Source organism: Salvelinus namaycush, chromosome 40 (assembly GCF_016432855.1).
Source record: "Salvelinus namaycush isolate Seneca chromosome 40, SaNama_1.0, whole genome shotgun sequence".
Taxonomy (NCBI): Eukaryota; Metazoa; Chordata; class Actinopteri; order Salmoniformes; family Salmonidae; genus Salvelinus; species Salvelinus namaycush.
This window is the reverse complement of record NC_052346.1, coordinates 11810210-11833397: the sequence shown is the minus strand read 5'-3', so window position 1 is coordinate 11833397 and position 23188 is coordinate 11810210. Positions and strand designations below refer to the sequence as shown.

Here is a 23188-nt window from a genome sequence, read left to right as displayed (position 1 = left end):
CGCTATGCCCATTTACTCTCACATCCTCTACCTTCTCTCCACTTTCCTTTTCATCTTTTTCTGTCACATTCCCACTTTCCACAGCTCCTTCCTCGTTCACCTCGCTTGTCACTTCCACATTGGCTTCCACTTTCCCAGCTACCTCTATGCCACTGTCTCTTGGGGGTTCATGGGTGGGAGTACTCTCTGTTTCCTCTACTAGGACTACAGGAGTGGTCAAAGCCTTCTTCTCTGCTGGAGTTTCTACAGTTACAACGGCACTTTCCCATGCAGTTTCTTGAGGACAATTTTGTGTTTTTATAGCAGGGCTATCATTTAAAGAAGGTTCATTGATCTGGCTTTTATTGGCATCGGTGTCGGTCTGTGGAGAGCTATCCTGGGGGGGCCATGAGGGTTTAACCAGCTTCACCTCGTCCTCCATCATGAACACTTTCTTGGGAGAATCATTCTGAGGGGGCCATACAACCGCAATCTTACTAGTGGGCTTTTTGTTTTCATCCTGTGATTTGCTCACTTCCTTTTCCTGTGGAGGTGGTACCTCTATCTTTGTCGAACTGACACTGCTCCTGGCTGTGGAATTTCTGGAATCTAGTTTTTCAGGGGACGGTGATTTTAGCTTAGTCTTTTCATTTTCAATGGAATACTCTTGATTTTTAGCACTCCAAAGGTCTTTGTGAGGCTTCTGTCCGAATCCTTCGTCATAATTTCCTTTGGACTTGAACAGTTGTTTGAAGTGGGGCTTGCAGTACATTCGTCCATGGAGAGAGGCGTAGTTGCCAAGGCTGAGAAAGACAAATCTTGTAACTATTCAGACACAACATTTGAAATAAGATAGTTGTTATTATTTGTACTGGTTATAAGTCCAAGTTTGTGGTTTACCTTAGTTTGCCACTGCAGTGCTCACAGCGGAAGCAGCTTTTATGGAAATTGTGTTTGTCTGCGATCAGACACTCCATCGGATACACCCTCTTCCGACACACCGTACACAGTTCGGACTCTGGAACTCGAATTTTCTGAAAGAGAAAGATAGTGTTAGGTCATTATTTTATTGACAAACAAAGCAACAACACTATTAGTTAATAATTAGTCATTATTACGAAACCTACTGGACTGTAAATCATTTATGAAATCACAAAAAAAAAGGTTCCCACCTTAAACAAACTACAAATTCTGAAGGCTTTATGTAGCATACATACAGTAACATCTTGCTAAGCACTACACAGATGCTTCACAAATCTGTTAATTCCATACTCTATAAAGGGTGTAGAAAAGGTGACAGTCTACCATTTTTTTTACCTTTATTTTTAACTAGGCAAATCAGGCAAATTAGTTTTACAATGACGGCCTACCCCGGCAAAACCCTCCCCTAACCCAGACGATGCTGTGCCAATTGTGCGCCATCCTATGGGACTCCCGATCACGGATGGTTGTGATACAGCCCGGGATCGTACCAGCCTTGAGCACTGAGATGCAGTGCCTTAGACCGCTGCGCCACTCGGGAGCATCTCCCTATGTATAGTAGGCTGCATTGCCAAATGTGACTTAACCGAGACAGACATAACACACACCGACACACAGATGCTACCAAGCTAAGCTAAGCAGGCCTCATAAAGATGGCGTTTGTGCTGATGTTAATGATGATGATTGTATGTTAATGATGATGATTGCGGGTTCCGATACTGATTGTACATTAAAATAACACTCCTGTAACATAATTGTTCACCCAGACACATTAATGTGACTTTTTATCTAGTTATAATTTGGAAGAAAACAAGCCTAGCAGAATTGCTATTTGGCTAGTTAGCGGGTAGGGTATTTTGAAATAATAGCTAAGCTAGCTATCTAACAAGGTATTGTTCAGGCCGGTTAGCCTTGCTAATTTCAAGGGTATAAGGGTTTCCTATTCATTTTCAAAAAACAGATTACCTTCTTTTCCAAAACCTCTTCTCCTGCGTCTTCTTTTATCTGTTTATAACAGATAAAAGAAGAGGTCAATATAACAGGACAATTAACTTGGCTGTTAATAGCTGTAAGTGTATGAGACCTCATGTCCGAGGCCTGTAACACACTTATTCAGCATGCATCTGTGTTTTACGAATGTCTAAAGCCAAGATTCTCATAGCTAACCTAATTTAGTTTCCAATAGGAATGGTTGTCACACTATGGGCAGAGCAAGCAAGGACGTGTGCAGAACCAAGCAATGCAGCAAGATCTTTTTAGATGTGTTATGAATGTCAATAGGTGTGTCACTTTAAAGGAAGTATGACAAAGCACTACTCAAAGTAGTCATGAGTGTGATCTAAATTAATCTACCCTATTATAAAGGTAGTATCGGGAATGATTAGTTACTTTAGGTGTGATAGGGTGTGTGACATCAGATCGGCAATGATTTTTGTGGCGTAGATGGAGGCCTCTTCATGCAAGGTATGTACAACAAGGCAATGTTAAAGTAAATATGTAGCATACACCATGTGGCCTACCTATGCCATTCAAACATTTGTGTGTATGACTATAAGTGGTGACTGGGTCCACGTGTCTGTACGTTTTGGCACTGAGAAAGATGTAACTTGGTGGTAGGTGTTATAATACCGGTTGTCTGCTTTCTATCCCCTTTTAAGGCCCTAGTTGAGGGCTTTCCTGAAAACAAGTAATGTCACCATCAGAATTGCCTCCTAATTAGTAGGGCTGTGACGATACCAATATCGCAATATTTTTTACATGGCAAAAATGCAAACACGAAGCAGACCAAACACGCTGGTCCTTAAAAAATCTGCTGTATTTAAAATATTGTGTGCAATAGCTTGGAAAATAAATACATGTGACTGGTTGACAACATAATGATGTTTGTTTCCAACATTAAGGATGTTTTCCTGAAGAAATTAAATCCGCTTTCAGTTGTGTTTCCTTGCCATTATACTAATGAGTATCGCGATACTGGTATCGTCCGGTCCCTACCAATAAGCATACGTCATGTCACCCTTTATAAAAACAGCTTTTTGGGGGAATTAGCATAGTGTGTTATGCATTTAGCAGTGCACCCTACATATGGAGTGGTTATGTTAACCATCTATTTAGTGCTTTATAGGTGACTCGTGAAACATCTACAGTCTGTTCCGACACCCTTGATAAAGATCAGCAATAATGACTGTATAAAATACAGAATTCAAACGCTGAGCTCTATTGTATGCTAAAAAAAGGAGAAATTATATCATTTTACACTAATACAATTGCTCAGAGAAAGATATTTTGTTTAACAAGTAATACTTTTTTCTCTCTAAACCCCCCCCCCCCCTAAAGATTCTTAAATAAATAATGTAGTCAAACGTTTAGTATTTGGTCCCATATTCCTAGCACGCAATGACTACGGATTACAGATCATCTTGAATGAATTGTGAATAATGATGAGTGAGAAAGTTACAGAAGGTCAAAGATCATACCCCCAAGACATGCTATCCTCCCTGTTATTGGTTATGGTGAGAGGACAGCATGTCTTGGGGGTACGATCTTTGAACCTCTGTAACTTTCTCACTCATCATTATTCAGGATTCATTCAGGATTATCCGTAATCATGCTAGCATTCATATTAATGTAGAAGTGTTTAGAAACATATTATATTCTTATTTGCATTAAAAGTGAATCCAAAATGACACAATACATTATTTAGCATTCATTACTATTGGCCACAAAATAATCTGAAACACAACCAAAACTATGTAATTAGGCAAATGCATCCAACAAGTTTGTAGAGTCACGTGTTCGAAATATGGGAACAAATACTCAACTTTTGAATACTTTATTTATAAGATTTATTTTTATGTATTTGACTTATTCAATAAAATCTCTTTCTCTGAGCAATTGTATTAGTATAAAATAATATAATTTCCCCATAAAATGTCGCATACAATATACAGTAGCTCAGTATTTTAATTGTTTATTAGTCATCAGTCATTATGTCACGAATCCCGCTTCCTGAGTCTGGGTTTGCCTGTGTGTCTGTCCTGGAGTGTGTTTCAGGTGTCCTGGAACGCACCCTGTCTGGTTGCCGGGCGAATTAGCTCATTGGGAGATTGATTTCACCCGCACCTGTTTCCCGTCAGTAATCTGCACACCTGTCCTGATCATCATCTCTACCCTTCAAAAGCTCTGACCTGACTTCCATTCCCTGCCGGATCGTTAGCCATGAACAGTATGTTGTGCCTGAGTACCAGACTCCAGTTGGATAGAATTTGTTTTGTTGTTTTCATTTATGTATTGCTTGCCTTGAACTTACCTCCGTTTGTTTTGTCTTCAGTTACTCACCTGGATCATTCACTCCATTCCCGCCTGGTTGACAGAGGATTCTGCTATTACATTGGATTCACCTATTTCCTCTCATCTACTCACCACCGCTGCCCGCTACGCCATCTGGATATATCTACCTTTTCACATTTCACTGTAAATAAATACTCACCTTCTTCCTACGCTCCTTGTCCTGGTCTGCTTCTGGGTTCGATCTTGAAAGATCGTGACAGAACGATCCGGCCAGTAATGAACCCAGCGGACCTGGACTCCGTTTGCCATGCCATTACCCTGCAGGAGAAGAAATTGGGACAACACAATACGGCGCTACAGGAGATAGCGAGTTCGATCCAGAATTTATCTGCTAGCTTGACACAAGTCCAGGATCAGCTCAGTTTGCAGGTGATTCATTCACCACCGGTTTCACCCATCTCACCTGCCGTGTCTGAAGCGGTTCCATTTCGTGAACCCAAGGTACCGACGCCTGATAAATATGAAGGGGATTTGGGAAAATGCCGTTCGTTTCTTATGCAGTGTGGGTTAGTGTTTGATCTACAGCCCCATTCTTACGCCACTGACAAGGCTAGGATAGCCTTGGTTATTGAACTGTTGCGTGGAAGAGCTCTGGAATGGGCTTCAGCCGTTTGGGAACGACAGGGAACCTGCACGGCTTCATATCAGGAGTTCACGGGAGAGATGAGGAAGCTTTTTGATCATCCAGTCCGAGGTAAGGACGCAGCTAAACGTTTGTTCTCTCTTCGCCAAGGAGATCGCAGTGTGGCAGATTTTATGATTGAGTTCAGGACATTGGCTGTGGAGAGTGGTTGGAATGAGGAGTCACTACAAGCGGTTTTTTACAAGGGGTTGTCAGATGAACTTAAGGATGAGCTGATTTCTTATCCAGAGCCTAGTGACTTAGACAGCTTGGTCGCTTTATCTATTCGGGTTGATAATAGAGTCCGAGAGAGAAGGAGGGAGAAGCAGTGGGGTCTATCCAATCAATCTGTAACTCGGTTACCATTCGGTTCAGGAGGTGAACCAGGACGTATTGATCGTTATTCTCCACACGGGATTAGTGGAGGAGTCTTGCCACCAGATTCTGAACCAATGCAAGTGGGGCGACACGGGCTAACTAAGGAGGAGCGCCAACGTAGACGTGAGACCAATAGCTCTTTCTACTGTGGTAGATCGGGACATTACAACTCCGCTTGTCCACAGCGCCCGTTAAACTGCCCGGCTCGCTAAATTTGGGAGGAATTTTAGCGAGCCAGTTTCAATCTCTCAAGGATCTTGTCAGACCCTGTTTTCCTGCGACCCTTATGAATAAGGATCAGAGTTTTGACCTGAACGCTTTTATCGATTCAGGTGCCGATGGCAACTTTATGGATGCCGACTTGGTGGAACAGCTGGGGCTTTCCAAGGAGCAATTGCCGGAAGCCATTGAAGCAACCACTCTGAACGGCAGTAGTCTGGCACGGATCACTATGAGGACTGAACCGGTTAAGATGTTGGTGTCGGGAAATCATTCAGAGTTTATCTCTTTCTTCATTTTGTCCTCGCCCCATGTTCCTCTGGTTCTTGGTTACCCCTGGCTGAAGGAACACAATCCCTCGTTTGATTGGGTGACAGGGAAGGTAACTAGTTGGAACATTGAGTGTCATGCTAACTGCCTTAGGACTGCCTGTTCTCCTGCTGTTTCCAGTCAGGTCAGTGACTCTGCTCCTCCTGATTTGTCCCTGGTTCCAGAAACATATCACGAGTGGGGTGAGGTATTCAGTAAACAGAAGGCTCTGTCTCTTCCTCCCCACCGACCTTATGATTGTGCGATTAATCTGTTTCCTGGATCTGCCTTTCCCAAGGGACGGTTATACAGTATCTCTCGACCGGAACGTGAGGCCTTGGAGACCTACATCAAGGAGTCTCTAGCTACAGGTCTCATTCGGCCATCGTCATCACCTTTGGGAGCAGGATTTTTTTTTGTGAGCAAGAAGGATGGTTCTCTTCGACCGTGTATTGATTATCGGGGTTTGAATGAGATTACGGTTAAGAACAAGTATCCCCTGCCCTTGATGAGCTCGGCTTTCGATTCCTTACAGGGTGCTACGGTTTTTACGAAGCTTGATTTACGTAATGCTTATCATTTGGTTCGGATCAAGGAGGGGGACGAGTGGTTGACTGGGTTCAATACTCCGATGGGACATTTTGAGTACCAGGTAATGCCGTTTGGACTGACCAACGCTCCGGCGGTGTTCCAAAGTATGGTGAATGACGTTTTGAGAGATATGATTGGTATTTTTGTGTTCGTTTACCTGGATGATATCCTCATCTTCTCAAAGGAGCTTTCTAGCCACGTTCTGCATGTCAAGCAGGTCCTGCAGCGGTTATTGGAGAACCGTCTGTTCGTGAAGGCGGAGAAGTGTGATTTTCACGCCCATACAACGTCCTTCCTCGGGTACATCATATCCAGGGGAGAGATCAAGATGGACCAAGAGAAGGTTCGGGCGGTTCGGGATTGGGTCCAGCCCGGTACAAGATTGCAGCTCCAGAGATTCCTGGGGTTTGCGAATTTTTATCGGAGGTTTATCCGTGACTACAGCCGGGTGGCTGCACCTTTAACTGCCCTGACGTCTTGCACCAGAAAGTTCTGTTGGACTCCTGAGGCAGACCGAGCATTTCTGGACTTGAAGAGCCGATTCACCAACGCCCCGATTCTCTCTCAACCTGACACTTCCCGTCAGTTCGTTGTGGAAGTGGATGCTTCTGATGTGGGTGTGGGCGCCATCCTGTCCCAGCGTAGCTCCACTGACGGTAAACTCCATCCCTGCGCTTTCTACTCTGGTCGTCTTTCTCCAGCTGAAAGAAACTACGATGTGGGTAACCGGGAGCTTCTCGCTGTGAAGCTTGCCTTGGAGGAGTGGCGGCACTGGTTGGAGGGAGCGGAGCAACCGTTTGTGGTCTGGACTGACCACAAGAATCTGGCTTACGTACAATCGGCTAAACGTCTCAACGCCCGTCAGGCTAGGTGGGCCTTGTTTTTTGGACGTTTCAATTTTTCCCTGACGTTCCGACCTGGGTCTAAGAACGGGAAGGCGGACGCCCTGTCCCGGATGTTCTCTAAGACGGAGGAGAGTGGGGTCAAGACTGAGACGATTCTTCCCCAGAATGTTGTCGTGGGAGCCGTTACATGGAGGATAGAGGAGGATGTGATGGCGGCCCTTCGGACGCAGCCCGGCCCCGGTAACGGTCCACCCGGTCGGTTGTTCGTACCCGAGTCGGTCCGTTCTGCTGTCCTTCAGTGGTCCCACGCCAGCAAGATAGCTTGTCACCCTGGCGTTGCTCGGACTATGGCACTACTGCGCAGACGTTTTTGGTGGCCTGCCATGGGAGAAGATACCCGGAGGTTTGTTGCCGCATGTCCTGTTTGTGCCCAGAACAAGAGTACCAATCGGCCCAGCTCTGGGCTTCTTCACCCCCTACCTATTCCTCGGCGACCTTGGTCGCATCTGGCCCTGGATTTTGTCACGGGATTGCCCCCTTCTGTTGGGAACACGGTCATTCTGACCATTGTGGACAGATTCAGCAAGTTTGCTCATTTTGTTCCTCTCTCCAAGCTTCCATCGGCTACGGAGACGTCCGAGATCCTGGTCAGGGAGGTTTTCAGGGTTCACGGATTGCCCAGTGACATTGTGTCTGACCGTGGTCCTCAGTTTACCTCTGCTGTCTGGAAATCCTTCTGTTTGGCCATTGGAGCTACAGTCAGTCTCACTTCTGGATTTCACCCACAATCTAATGGTCAAGCGGAGAGAGCCAACCAGAAGATGGAGTCCACGCTGCGTTGTCTTGTCTCCTCTGATCCCACCTCTTGGTCATCTCAATTACCCTGGGTTGAGTATGCCCATAATACCCTTCCTTCATCTGCCACGGGGATGTCCCCCTTCCAATGCCTTTACGGATACCAACCTCCTTTGTTTCCTTCTCAGGAGAGGGATCTCTCGGTTCCCTCTGTCCAGACCCATATTCGTCGTTGCCACCGGACCTGGCATCGGGCCAGGAAGGCTCTCCTTAGAGTTTCTGACCGGTATCAGATACAGGCGAACCGTCGCCGTATTCCTGCCCCAGCTTATACGGTTGGAGATAAGGTTTGGTTGGCTACACGGGATCTTCCTCTACGGACGGAGTCAAGGAAGTTGTCACCTAAGTTCATTGGTCCGTTTGTAGTGGAGAGAATCATAAATCCTGTGGTGGTTCGACTCAAGTTGCCTGCAACACTTAGAGTGCATCCCACTTTTCATGTCTCCTGTCTCAAGCCGGTTCACCTCAGTCCTCTGTTGCCTCCTCCTCCTCGTCCTCCTCCTCCTCGGATGATCGGAGGTGGTCCTGTCTACACGGTGCGCCGCATCATGGACTCCAGACGGCGGGGTCGAGGGTACCAGTTTCTAGTGGACTGGGAAGGATATGGTCCAGAGGAGAGGAGTTGGATTCCTCGGCGACAGATTCTGGATGACGACCTGATTTGTGACTTCTACCGCCTCCATCCTGGCGCTCCAGGTAGTCCGCCCGGTGGCGTTCGTCGGAGGGGGGGTACTGTCACGAATCCCGCTTCCTGAGTCTGGGTTTGCCTGTGTGTCTGTCCTGGAGTGTGTTTCAGGTGTCCTGGAACGCACCCTGTCTGGTTGCCGGGCGAATTAGCTCATTGGGAGATTGATTTCACCCGCACCTGTTTCCCGTCAGTAATCTGCACACCTGTCCTGATCATCATCTCTACCCTTCAAAAGCTCTGACCTGACTTCCATTCCCTGCCGGATCGTTAGCCATGAACAGTATGTTGTGCCTGAGTACCAGACTCCAGTTGGATAGAATTTGTTTTGTTGTTTTCATTTACGTATTGCTTGCCTTGAACTTACCTCCGTTTGTTTTGTCTTCAGTTACTCACCTGGATCATTCACTCCATTCCCGCCTGGTTGACAGAGGATTCTGCTATTACATTGGATTCACCTATTTCCTCTCATCTACTCACCACCGCTGCCCGCTACGCCATCTGGATATATCTACCTTTTCACATTTCACTGTAAATAAATACTCACCTTCTTCCTACGCTCCTTGTCCTGGTCTGCTTCTGGGTTCGATCTTGAAAGATCGTGACACATTATTGCTCATATTTATTAAGGGTGTCAATAATTTAGGACTCCACTGTATGTAGTGCTCATGAAGACTTTATATTATACTATATGAGTCCATTATAAATTGTAGTTCATGTTTAGATCATTTCAATTTAGATTTAAAGGTACACTATGCAGAAATCGCGCCGCCATTTCCTGGTTGCTAAAATTCGAATAGTTCGCCTAATTACATTTTTAGTGACAAAACAAGTGAATATAGTGTAGCGAATCATTGTACCATCTAAACCGCTGTGAAATATATTTTACATAACCAAAAATATTGTATTTTCAGCTGTTTGAAGATGGTGTACAAAACCAAAAGTGAAAGACTGAAAAATGAAACTTAAGAAATGGAAGCATTGTAATAACACAGAACATATCTACCGCTTCTTAGACTTGCTTTCAATGAGAAATCTATAACTCACATTTCTATGTGACTTTGGTCGGGTCCCCCAAAAAGTTACATATTGCAGCTTTAAATCCTATAACTTGTTACTTTTTGATGGAATATACATGCTAATTCTATACTTAAGCATACGGCCCGAGGAGGTGTGGTATATGGCCAATATACCACGGCTAAGGGCTGTTTTTAGGCAACCCCCGAGGTGCCTTATTGCTATTATAAACTGGTTACCAGTAAAAATATATATTTTGTCATACCTGTGGTATACGGGCTTAAATACTACGGCTATCAACCAATCAGCATTTATGGCTCGACCCACCCAGTTTGTAATTAGAAATATACAACCGCATCCTCACACAAGCATGAAAACATTCATCCATAACTTCCCATCACTGCTTTTTGCAAAAGCAGCTCTATATCTTAGGCATCAACTCAACCACCCCCTGTAGACAAGCACATCATGAGGCACTTTCTTGCTGTGTTTTAATGCATTCTAAACAGACTGTCAGTACCCATTAGATTCATTATGCTTTAGAAGTATTAGTGTCTGTCAGATAAAAATAAATAAGAAGAGCAACAAAGGGGAAATGCATCATTAAAAACAGTGCAGATGCAAAACTTTAATGCTGAGTTTGAAGGCACTGTTAATATTTTTTTTACTTTCACACAAAAAAATATGTTAAACACACCATCACTCTCTATTAGTCTCCCCTCATGCTCCACGCGTTGGTTTACCCGTCACGACAGTCTCCTGCTGGTGTGTTACGATCTGTGATGTCCTCTGTTCTGAGACACTGAATCCCAGATTCTGGAACACACTCTCGCTTTCGGCCCAGGACTGGTGGAAGCTCTTCAGTAGGTCCTCGGTGGCGGCCTCCACAGGAACTGCCATCTCTTCAACCGTCCCTTTCACCACGTCGGCATAGGAGGGAGGGAGGGGGCGGGTCATGTGGCTCTCAGAGTGCATGCTGGTCTCGCTCCTCACCCCTCTTGTTACGGTGCCAAATTCATCCATGCCAGAGAACTCCTCAGTGACGGACTTTGTTTTGGAGTGCCCCGTCGGTTCGGCAGATTCTGATTCTCTCCTCTCTCTCTCCTCTTGTTTCTCTCTCACTTCTTTGAGAGCATTACGATCACCCAAGTCAAAGGCATTCTTGATGGCCTTTATGTTGAAGGCAGGTGTTTCATCGGTTTTTGGCGTTTTGGGGTCTGCCTCTGGATCTTCAGTGTCACTTCCCAGTCTATCTGTGATGATGATGGGATCTTTTCTGATGTACAGCTTTGGTTGTGGGGATTCAAATTGATTGACCAGCTTTGACAGGTCAAGCCTAGGGAGATCCTCTTTCATTATGTCTATATTCACACCCTCAGGAACTTCCTCTATATCCTCTGGACCCAGGCGCTCTGGGATTTCTATGGGGTCCTTCCGCATGTAAGTCCTGCTCACCTCTGCCTTCTGAGCTTCCTCAAAGAAGAACTTTTTGTCTCTGACAGTCATCATGGAGTCAACCATATCAGCCACATCCGGAGTCGTTGTCCCAGTCTCCATCTCCTGTGTCTGCATGTGGATCTCAGGTTCAATCAGCGCTGGGGAATCCTCTCTGTCAGAGGCTTGCTCTGTCGTCAGAAACTCAGGCATGGGTGGGGGAGGGGTCATGCCCCGAGAGAGCTTCGCAGTGGTGTCCTTCAACTTGGCTAGCTTCTCTGAGCGGCTTAAGGTGGGAGAGGGTGTGGCCCTACAGAACCGAGAGGTAGGGGTGCGGGGAGGGGGAGGTGGTGGGGTTGGGGTGGCACCAGACCTGTATGACAGAGGAGGTGAGGGTGTCACTGTGAAGGGTGAGTTTGTTCTCCTCACTGATTCAATGCTTATGAAGGTAGGTGAAGGTGTTCGCGTTGCAAGCATGGGAGAGGGAACTCTGGGATCAGGACCTTTTACTTCAGTCAGCTCTGGCTTTTTGCTCTCATGAGAGATCTTCTTCTCCTCAACCACTTTCTTATGGGTTTCGACTCTTGACGAGCCAATGCTTATTTTAGATATCTTGGCTGTTGCTCCTCCAAATCCTTTCTTTTCAAGTGCTGGTGCAGGTGGTGGTGCAGGTGATGGTGCAGGTGGTGGTGCAGGTGATGATGCAGGTGCCGGTTCACTTTCCTGTTTTGCCATGGCTGCCATGTGTCCTTCTAAGAATACAAGTTTTGCTTGTGCTAGGTTTCTCACACGGAAAAGGATCTCTGTGAGCTTCTTCTTATTCTGCTGAACAGCAACCTGTGTTAAATCACGTTTTTCCTCCGCCCTGATCAACCAGTCAGGGACCTCACTAAGTATTGTCCTCACTGAGTTTGAATCCATGTTCCCTGGATGAAGCTGCTTAATGTTAAAAAGCAGCTTCTGTACCATTACACATTTCTCTGAATCTGTGCTCTCCTCCACTGATTGAGCTGTGTTTTCCACCATTGATTGAGCTGTTTCTGTCTGTGCTGCTGCCTTCCCTGCAATGTTCATGGAGTCAGCCTTAGACTCTGCCTTCAACCTCTCTTGATGCTGCTGCATTTTGCTTACTTCTCCTTGTTGTTGGAAAGACTTGACCTGCTGCTTCTGTGTGCGAACCTGCTGTTCCTGCTTCTGGAAGCTCTGTTGAACTACTCTCTCATTAACAATCACTTGCTCGTGCTTCTGAATGTGCTGTTCCTGCATGCTCTGTTGACTATGGGAGACAGATATGTGGCAGTGCCCTGGAGTTTGAGCTACTGGCATGGGAACTAGCTTTGGCTCTTTGGGCAAAGGGACTTTAATGCCTTTCTGCTTTGCCTTTGTCTTCATTTGGATTTCCAGCGTTGTTTCCTTGGCAGCTGCAGTTTTCTCAACCTCCTCAGCTTTCTCCTGTGTCACATTCATCTCCACCTTTACTTCATTTTTTGCTGAGCTACTGGTGGCCATCTGGGTGCTCTCCTGAACTACTCTGGTCTCACTCTTAGAAATAGTCTCCATACTCGTTTGATGTACATGTAATTCATTTTTCACTGCTCGTTGATCTTTTTCCACCACCTCGCTTTTCTCCTCCTTCTTCTCTGTTGGCAACTTCACTGTTCTCACCTTGAAATTTGGTGTCACTTTTGGAATTTTGATTTTGGTGGGCTGAGATGGAATCTTTTTTACTTCCTTTGTGAGTAAGGCGTTAGTATTCTTTGCATCCTCTGCTTCGGATGTTACGGCGGATTGGGTTTGAAGATTTACATTTTCCTGGACAATGCTCTGAGTGGAGATGATAGACTGTGAGCTAGCATTCATACCACTCTGCTGCTCAGCTACTGAGGACGAAATCACATTAGAGCCAGATTGGACTTTAATGTTGAACTCATGGTGAAGGTGAGCAGCAGAGACTGAAACAGCCTGATGCTTGCCAGAAGAAACAGACTGATGCTTGCCAGAGGGAACAGACTGATGTTTTCTGGAGGCAACAGATGAGGTGAGTTCTTTCCCAGAAGAGGCCATAGAGGACTGATCAGTGGTAATGTGTTTCTTATCTGAGGAAATATTTCCAGATTCAGAGGTTGATTTCTTATTTACCATGGAGATCAAAGGTTTGCTCAGGGGGATATGTGATAGAGCTTTCTTCATGGGCGGCTCTTGTGATGCTGTGCATACTTTGCTTTTAGACTGAGTTTCCTCAGCCTGTGTTACCTCTGAGGTCACTTTTGACTGCTCTGTTTTGTGTGCAACTGAGTGTTGTTCACTTGCAACATTGGTTGAGCCCATCATCTGCATCATATTAGTTGGAGGAGAGGAGGGAGATGCGACTCGTGAAGTGGCGGGAGTTGTGTCTTGTGACTTGTTTCTGTCAGCCTCCTCTCTTTGCACACGATACCTTTCCTCTGCCAGCATCAGTGGGGTTTTGAATTTACGGGCATATGGTTTAGGTTTTGCCACTGGTGCAAGTTCTGCAGGTGGGGGTATTTTGATTGGAGGGATGAATACCTTTTTAGGTGGTCGTGGCAACTCTTCCTGTGATGGTTTTGCCACTGGGATTGGTGAAGGGATTTTAGTCATGGACACTGTAGAATCAGATTGAACCTGTGTGTTGGTAGTATTTGTATTTTCTTCCTGTTTACAACTGATTTCACTTTTGACTTCCTGAACTACTCCTTCCTTTTTATGTTCTGTTTGAACTGTCATTGGCTGAGGAGGTGGAGGAGTCGGTGGTGGTGCTGCTTGCTTTTTCTGCCATTTTGGTTTGACCAGTATTGGTTGCTTGGGTGGCTCAGGTTTTGGGATTTTGAATAAAGGCCTAGCTTTAAATGGCTTTCCAGGTGGTGGTGTAGGCACTTGGTGTGGCATTGAGTTTAGCTCTTGTTGTGAGGGCGGTGGAGGAAGAAAGTCTTGCCCTGCCACGGAGGGTGGGGGTGGGGGAGGGGGAGAAGGGAAAAAGTCGGGCTCCCCGCATTCTACTGGGGGTGGAGGAGGTGGAGGCGGAAGATCACTGTCCTGTCTCATAATCAGGGGACGGGATGTGGGAAACATTGGGCTACGGCTTGACAGGGACATTGGGCAGCCTGCCACTGGTGAGGGCGGGGGAGGAAGAGACATCTCAGACTCAGAGGGTGGAGGCGGGGACGTGGGAGGAGGGGGGAAATTAATCTCAGGCGTCCCTTTTTTTAGCATACCTTTTCCCTTCATGTCCAGGTTCCGGAAATTTGTATTCAGATTTTTGACGTTGTGTTTTTGTGTGACAGTCTTATGCTCTGTCACTGTTGTTTGCAACTGTTTCATTGTTTTTGTTTCCTGTGTTTGCTTTGAAACAATATTAGTTTGAGATGTGCTTTGTCTTTCTTTCATCACATTTATGTCTGAGGCTGCTTTATTCTCAGTCATCTGATTGGCTGCTTTAATCTCCTTCATCTGATTCGTTGATGTATTATCAGTCATCTGATTGCTCACGTTTTTCTTGTTTCTGAAGATGGGTTTAGGGGGTGGTGGTATTTTCTGTTTCACAGCCTGTTCTTTAACATGTGTCTGCTGTGAGGACTCAGACATATTGACTGTTTTGACCTGTGTTGTCACGTTCATGTCCGAGACTTGTGTTTCTCTCTGTGTATCTTTCGTCACATTTTTGTCTGAGACTGCTTTATTCTCAGTCATATGATTGGCTGCTTTATTCTCAGTCATATGATTGGCTGATTTATTCACAATCATCTGATTGGCTGCTTTATTCTCAGTCATATGATTGGCTGATTTATTCACACTCATCTGATTGGATGCTTTATTTTCAGTCATGTGATTGGCTGATTTATTCACACTCATCTGATTGGATGCTTTATTTTCAGTCATGTGATTGGCTGATTTATTCACAATCATCTGATTGGCTGCTTTATTCTCAGTCATATGATTGGCTGATTTATTCACACTCATCTGATTGGCTGCTTTATTTTCAGTCATCTGATTGGCTGCTTTATTCTCAGTCATGTGATTGGCTGATTTATTCACAATCTTCTGATTGGCTGCTTTATTCTCAGTCATCTGATTTGCTGCTTTATTCACAGTCATCTGATTGGCTGATTGATTTACAGTCATCTGATTGGCTGCTTTAATCTCTGTCATCTGATTCATTGATGTATTATCAGTCATCTGACTGGTCAGGTTTTTCTTCTTTATGATCATGTGCTTAGGAGGGGGTTGCATTTTCTCTTTCACACTCTGTTGTTTAACATGTGTCTGTTCTTTAACTTGAGTCTGTTCTTTTACATGTTCCTGCTGTGAGTCCTCCAACATATTTACTGTTTGGACCTGTGTTGTCATAGAGTGTTCCTCTTGGGTGAGGGTCTTGCTTCTCTTCACTGATTTGTTCTCGGTGTACTTCTCAGTGTGCTTTTGTGTGGTGTCCTGTGATTTACTGCTCAGGTTTTTCACAGCAGGGGCTAGATTGACTGTGACGTTCTCATTCTTAGCCACATCTGAGTATTCATGGTCCACCACTTGCTGTGTGGGTAATGGATTTTTCACATGAGCTCTGGGAGCTTTCCTGGGAGGATACTTTCGTACTTTCCGATTGGAATATTCTTTTCTCTGCATCAGATTCTTTATCGCTCCTTTAACATCTCCCTTTATCACCTCCTCCTTCTCCATCTGTGATTGCTCCTCATCCTGGTCCTGCCCCTGCCCTTCGTAGAGGCATTTTATGGAGGTCTTCACATCTCCCTCAGTGCTTCCCCTGCGTTGCATTCGTGGGGATGTGGATGGTTCTACTAACAGCTGTATTGTGCCTCTCACGTCCCCCTGTTCACTCACTTGGTGCTGGTAAAGTCTTTTCTCACTCGAGGCCTCATGCAAACCCTTCAGCGCAGTATGAATGTCTCCCTTTACAATCTCCTCCTTTTCCATCTCTTTCACTGCCTGCTTAGCCTCTTCTAGTGATTTCAAGGTGCCTTTGATATCGCCGGGCACTAAATCCTCAACAGTTACCTCAGTCTTGGTGGTCGCCGATTTCTCTAATGATTGGAGGGCTCCTCGGATATCACCTCGGACAATTTCTGGCTTTTCCATTTCCTTGGCTTGGTTTTGAGCCTCCTCCAAAGACCTCAGAGTGGTGTGCAGGTCCCCTTTCACCACTTCCTCTTTCTCTATCACGACTCTCTTGCTAATAGTTTTGGTCAGTGAGTCCAGGGCCGCCCTCAGATCTCCCTTGACAATTTCCTCTTTCTGCAGGTTTTCCAGCAAGAGAGCAGGTTCCATCATGAACACCTTCACTGTGTTGTTGACATCACCAGGGACAATATCGTCCTCAGCTACTGTGCGTTCAATCTGCTGTTGATTCTTCCTTAGTGTCATTTTGGTTTCCATAACGTCGCCGCCAATGATACGTTCCTTCTGCGCCTGTTCTTGTTCCTCATTAGGTTCAAACTGGAGTTGTTTGAGGTAATCCAGAGCCCCAGATTCAATACAGGTGGAGTAAAAGCTAACGTTACCCCTCTCCGTGTCTTCCACCCTTATCCTTTTAGATTCCTCTGACCCTGGGTTGGACAAGAGTCTGTGAAGGGTCCTACTGACATTGCCTTTGATGATATCCTCCTTCTCAATGCCAGCACCGTCTTCCTTATTGAGGAGGGAGTATATAGTCATTCGCACATCTCCCTTTTCATCTTCTTGAATCAGAATTCCACGTTTTGAGGAGCCCTCCTCCTTCAGTAGGTTGTTGATGGCCTCTTGAATGTCGCCTCTGAGGATTTCCTCCTTCTCAACATTGAATCCCTTTTCTTGGTTGAATAGCTGTTTTACCGTTGTGTTGATGTTGCCTCTCTCGTCCTGGTCTATGACTATCCCTTTCTCTGTCATGTCTCGTCTGTTTAGGAGGTTCATCATGATATTGTTCAGATCCCCTCTGATCACCTCCTCCTTCTGGATTTCTGGAGCATCTTGGTTCATGAGTCTGTATTTTGCCATTCTGACATCTCCTATCTCATCCGTCTCAATGAGAATCCCTTGTGAGTCAACCATTTTCTGACAATAGAGCTCTTCAAGGGTCTCTTTGATGCTCTTCCCCATTATTTCAGTTCTATCTACACTGTTCTCATTAAATTTGGTTAAAGGAGTGGTTTCAAAAAGCCATGTTGTTGTCTTTACATCTGCTTGTGGGATCTCCTCCCGGGTGACAACAGTCTCTGTTCCGTCTGACTCTTTAATGCTGTCAAGCGGCTGCTTTTCAAAGAGCCACACAGACTGCTTGACATCTCCTTTCATCACTTCTTCTTTTGTCACTGTCTCCATTTCATCATATTCTGAGCCCTCGCCATGGATCTTATCGATGCTGTGTGTTTCAAACATCCATGAGGCCGTCCTGACGTCCCCCTTTTGGATCTCACTCACGCTAACAGTTCTAACATACTTCTGGGACATTTCATCTGTCTCAAAAAGGTGTTTGTTTGTCTTCACATCACCACCCTGGATATCTTCAACTGTTTTAGTCAACACTTTCATGTCCTCAGCAATTTCATCAAGAGGTTGTGTTTCGAACCTCCACCTGGCCGTGCTGACATCACCTTTCTGGACGTCCTCCTCAGTGACAGATTTGATGACATAGACGTCGTCTGTGTCCCTTATTGAATCCAGAGGTTTTGTCTCAAATAACCACCGGGCCCCCACCACGTCTCCGCTCATGATTTCTTCCTTTGTCATAGTGGTAACTTCATGGTAGTGGCCCTCTTTGTCACAGATTGCATACAGTGGCTGATTTTCAAACATCATGGTGTAGCTTTTCACATCCCCTTTCTCTATATCGTCCCTGATGATGCTCTGGAGTTTTGACATCTCAGTCTCGGTGGACTCCTCCTGGATTTTATCGAGAGAGTAAGTCTCAAAAACGAAGCGACCTTGACCAACGTTTCCTCCCTGCACATCGGTTACGGTGCGAGTGTCCTTGGCTTCCTCTGTATCCTTGCGGATAGTGTCTATAGGTTGGTTTTCAAAAAGCCACATGTTGTTCACTACATTTCCTTTCTGAATTTCCTCCGCCGTAAGGGTCTTCAGCTTATGCATTGTTTCAGATGAGGTTGAGGTCATGATGTCGGAAGACCGATTCTGAAAGAGAAACTTCATCCTAGACACATCTCCAGACTGGACATCAATCTTAGTCACCCTTCTGAAGGCACCACTCTCCTCCCCTGTGAGGTTCTCCAGGTTCTCTGTCTCAAAGAGGAAGCGAGCATGATGCACATCTTTGCCTTGGACGTCCTCTTGTTTGACAGTGCAGGTTTTGAGAATGGTCTCCGATTCACACTCTGAATGGTCACAGATGTTATCGAGGTTCTGAGTCTCAAAGAGCCATGTGCATGTTTTGACGTCCCCTTTGTTGACCTCCTCAACCTCAGTCTCATTCCTCACCTTATCTGCTTTCTCATACAGATTATCCATTGGTTGAGTCTCAAACAGCCACCTGCAGGTTTTCACATCACCTTTCTCAATTTCAACACTCTCCTTTGTCTTAGTTTCATCTTCTTCAGTGTTGCTGAAATGTTTAATACCATCGAGGGGTTGAGTTTCGAATAACCACTTGGCAGTCTTGACATCGCCCGATTCAATCTCCTCCTTTGATATACCTTTTATAATCTGGAATTTATTGCTACTTTCATCAAACTCATCGATAGGACGTGTTTCAAACATCCACCTGCAGCTTCGAACATCTCCTTTTACTATCTCCTCACGTCGCACGGTTTTCACCTCGTGGTAGTGTCCCTCGCTGTCTTGCATGGCATACATCGGGGTGGATTCAAAAAGAACTTTGTTTGATTTCACAGACCCACTGGTAACACCTTCAACTTGAATTCTCTGTGCCCCCTCACATCTGCTTAAATCCAAGGTTTCAAATCTTTCCTTGTGATTTGTGACGTCGCCCTTATCAAGTTCTTCAAGGTTTATAGAGCTTGTCATTTCCTTCTTCTCCTCCCTTATGTTTTCAAGTGGTTGACTTTCAAAAACCCACTTCTGATGTCTAACATCACCCTTCTCCTCCTCGGACGCAACCATCTTCTGAAGTTTCCCTACTTCAGCCAAATCCTTCAGGTTCTCCATTGGCACTGTCTCAAACAGATGTTTTGCTGATCGCACATCACCTCCTACAATCTCCTCTGAGGGTAAAGGTCTGGAATTGGCGTTGTCTTTCAGAGTATCCATCTGCTGTGTCTCGAAAACCAGGCAGTGCTTCCGCACATCAGCTCCAATAATCTCCTCCTTTTGCCTGATGCTTTGCCATTCCTCATCTTTAATGGAGTCCAGTGTCTTTGTCTCGAACAGCCACCTCCCTCGGTTCACGTCTCCCTGCGAGTTGTCCTCCATGGAGACTCCACAGATCAGCTTCACCTTGGCAGGGTCTTTGTTGATCATGTCCAGAGCTTGGGTCTCAAAGAGCCAGCGGGAGGTCTTTACGTCTCCTTTCTCCATCTCCTCCCTGCGGATGGCGGTGATCTCCAGTATATTTCCAGAGTTGCCCCTGATAACACACATGGGCTGGGTCTCAAACATCCGTGTGGTTGTCTTCACTTCCCCTTTGATCTCCTCAAGCTCTGACTTCAGTTTCAAGAAGTGGCTCTCCTCAATGGTCTCTGTGTGGCTGAGGGAATCCAAGTGTTGAGTTTCAAACAGATACCTGGCCGTTTTCACGTCCCCTCCTGTAATATCTTTAGTGAAGACAACCTCCAAGGCTTGCTCATCCTCCTGGTAGATTTTATTCAGACAATCCAGTGGCTGGGTCTCAAAAAGATATGTGGCTGTTCGTACGTCTCCTCTCGCCAGCTCGGTCAATTTCCCTGTCTGTACGGTGGAGTCTGGGGTGTCTGCACGCAGCGCATCCATGGGCTGGGTCTCAAACATCCAGGCTGTGTATTTGACATCACTTCCTGCAATGATTTCCTGCTGAGCAATGTTCTTCACTTCATCGTCCTCATCTGGGGTGTCATCTTTAATGGTATCCAGCGGCTTATTCTCAAACATCCAGCGCATGGACTGCACCTCCCCTTTAAGGATCTCGTCCCACTCCAGGTAATCTCCCTCAGGGCTCATACATTCATCCCCACCACTGTTCTCAAACACATAGCAAGCCTGCTGGACTTCCCCGGTCATCTCATCGTCACTATCCAGCTGTGCCTGCTCGATCTCAGTGACGTCGGTGAAGTAGTCCTTCTCCATGGTCCTCCGCACCTCTGGGTGCATGTGCTTGTACAGACGCTTCAGCTCATTGCGGTTCCTCTGCTTGGAGTACTGCTCCTTGTTGAAGATGTATCTCTGTTGGCCAGCCTGCTCCTGAGGCGGGAGAGAGTCACAGCACTCAGGGACCTCCTGGGGCATTAGTTCAGTGGGTGGAGGAGGGAAGTGCTCCATGGTCTCATAATCCATGGATGAGGCTGAGGCAGCGGTAGAGGAAGAGGCAGCCCCTGTTCTCATAGTGGATGAGGCTGAGGCATCGGTAGATGAGGAGACAGCCCCTGTCCTCATAGTGGATGAGGCTGAGGCAGCGGTAGATGAGGAGACAGCCCCTGTCCTCATAGTGGATGAGGTTTCATAGCTCGTTGCTGCTGAAGCTCTGGATGACTGTTTAACAGTGGAGGAACTTTCATAGCTAGCTGCTGCTGAGGAGGACTGGTTTACCGGTGCCCATTGAAACTGGTTGTAATCCAGATCAATCTATGGTTTAATGATTGATGGAAAGAAGGACAGTGATAGTTGCAGTCAGAATATGAAGTGAGAGAAATGGAAAAGAGGACAGTATAGCAGAAAAAGCGTAGAGTAGATATAAGCAGATAATGAGATCTCTGAATATGTTTGTTTTTACACAAAATTCTCACGTCATCCAATTTACTCAGTACACACTACCCTCAAAGTGAATTCCCCTGCTTTGATGTTGATATCATGGCATCGTCTATAGACACACTATAATGGCCATGTAGATAAACAGACTGCATCATTACCTTAATTTGCTTGCCCGGCGTGGCCTGCTCGATCGTCTTCTCATACTGCTGCTTCAAAGCCTGAGTGGAGACCTTTGGTAAGTCCTCTCCTCCTATGACCCTAACTGAAATAGAAACAGGAAGCAGTTGTCTCATTAAATGATTCTCAGTTTGAAGCCCAGTTGGTTTGGAGGAAACTAAAATCGTGTCTTTAAAACCTACCGTTTCCATTTCCGAAAGTGGCATTGATTACCCTATTCCCAGTTGCAATATTTTTTACCTTCCTATGCCTTGATTTAATTTGCGGCCATGCACTGAATTTCTAATAGAAAAGCATCTGCAATACAATTCAATTCCACACCTCCTCTGTAATTTAGGCTTGGAGAATAATCTCCAGCTTTTCAACAGTCATTACAATACAACGTACACTCTAGGGTGTGATCAAAAAAGCCACAATTTTAAATATGAATGGTATTATACTCTACCCGTTTCATCATAATGGTTTTCATAACTGGAGGCCACGTTGCTTTGTTGAACTCTTTGATCATGAGTCACCTGTAATGAGATGGAGGCAAGCGGTGAGCACAATAGGCAATTCTTCAAATTGATTTCCTTCACACACAGACAACACAAAGGGTGTGTAAGTGGAATGTTAAATTCACAATGAAAACAGCATTTTTCTTACCACGTGAGGTTCATTTAGTCCTGCATTTGTTTTTTAAAAACTTTACTCTATGTAGGAAAACTTTGGTAAACAAATAAAGTGATATGAGAAACAAAAAGTGTTAAAATGATTCACGTACACTTAATTATAGATGTTGCGGGTAGTTGCAGGGGCAGCTAACATATTGAGTTTAAACAATTAGACTTATTGAGTAGATGTGGGCTGAAATGATGGGAAACGGCCTTGCAGGCTTCATGATGGGCTCAATATGTGTTTGTGAGAAATAGGTTTAGTTTGAGACTGCACAGTTGCAGGGATAAGGGTCCAACTGAATATAAAGACTAATTAAAATATATATACAGTTGAAGTCGGAAGTTTATATACACTTAGGTTGGAGTCATTAAAACTCGTTTTTCAACCACTCCACTAATTTCTTGTTTTAACAAACTATAGTTTTGGCAAGTCGGTTAGGACATCTACTTTGTGCATGACACGTCATTTTTCCAACAATTGTTTACAGACAGATTATTTCACTTATAATTCACTGTATCACACTTCCAGTGGGTCAGAAATGTACATACACTAAGGTGACTGTGCCTTTAAATAGCTTGGAAAATTCCAGAAAATGATTTTATGGCTTTAGAATATTTTGATAGGCTAATTGACATCATTTGAGTCAATTGGAGGTGCATCTGTGGATGTATTTCAAGGCCTACCTTCAAACTCAGTGCCTCTTTGCTTGACAAGAGAAAATCTAAAGAAATCAGCCATGACCTCAGAAAAAAAATTGTAGACCTCCACAGGTCTGGTTCATCCCTGGGAGCAATTTCCAAACGCCTAAAGGTACCACGTTCATCTGTACAAACAATAGTACGCAAGTATAAACAACATGGGACCACGCAGCCGTCATACCGCTCAGGAAGGAGACACGTTCTGTCTCCTAGAGATGAACGTACTTCAGTGCGAAAAGTGCAAATCAATCCCAGAACAAAAGCAAAGGACCATGTGAAGATGCTGGAGGAAACAGGTACAAATGTATCTATATCCACAGAAAAACAAGTCCTATATCGACGTAACCTGAAAGGCCGCTCAGCAAGGAAGAAGCCACTGCTCCAAAACCGCCATAAAAAAGCCAGACTATGGTTTGCAACTGCACATGGGGACCAAAATCGTACTTTTTGGAGAAATGTCCTCTGGTCTGATGGAACATAAATAGAACTGTTTGGCCATAATGACCATCGTTATGTTTGGAGGAAA

The 23188-nt window shown here is 45.2% G+C and overlaps 1 protein-coding gene across 1 annotated transcript in view; it reads right to left on the bottom strand.

Moving 5' to 3' along the window:
* Positions 1-667: 667 nt before the first annotated feature.
* LOC120033512 (xin actin-binding repeat-containing protein 2-like) overlaps positions 668-23188 on the bottom strand; it is a 61394-nt gene continuing 38873 nt past the window's right edge. Inside the window, exons 7-13 of the mRNA XM_038979884.1 lie at positions 21753-21822; positions 21289-21392; positions 20887-21004; positions 15578-20724; positions 10576-14860; positions 880-1013; positions 668-782 (exon numbers count right to left, since the gene is read on the bottom strand). Of these exons, the coding sequence (XP_038835812.1) occupies positions 919-1013; positions 10576-14860; positions 15578-20724; positions 20887-21004; positions 21289-21392; positions 21753-21822 (9819 nt within the window). The 3' untranslated portion in view covers positions 668-782; positions 880-918. The remainder of the gene's footprint in view (positions 783-879; positions 1014-10575; positions 14861-15577; positions 20725-20886; positions 21005-21288; positions 21393-21752; positions 21823-23188) is intronic.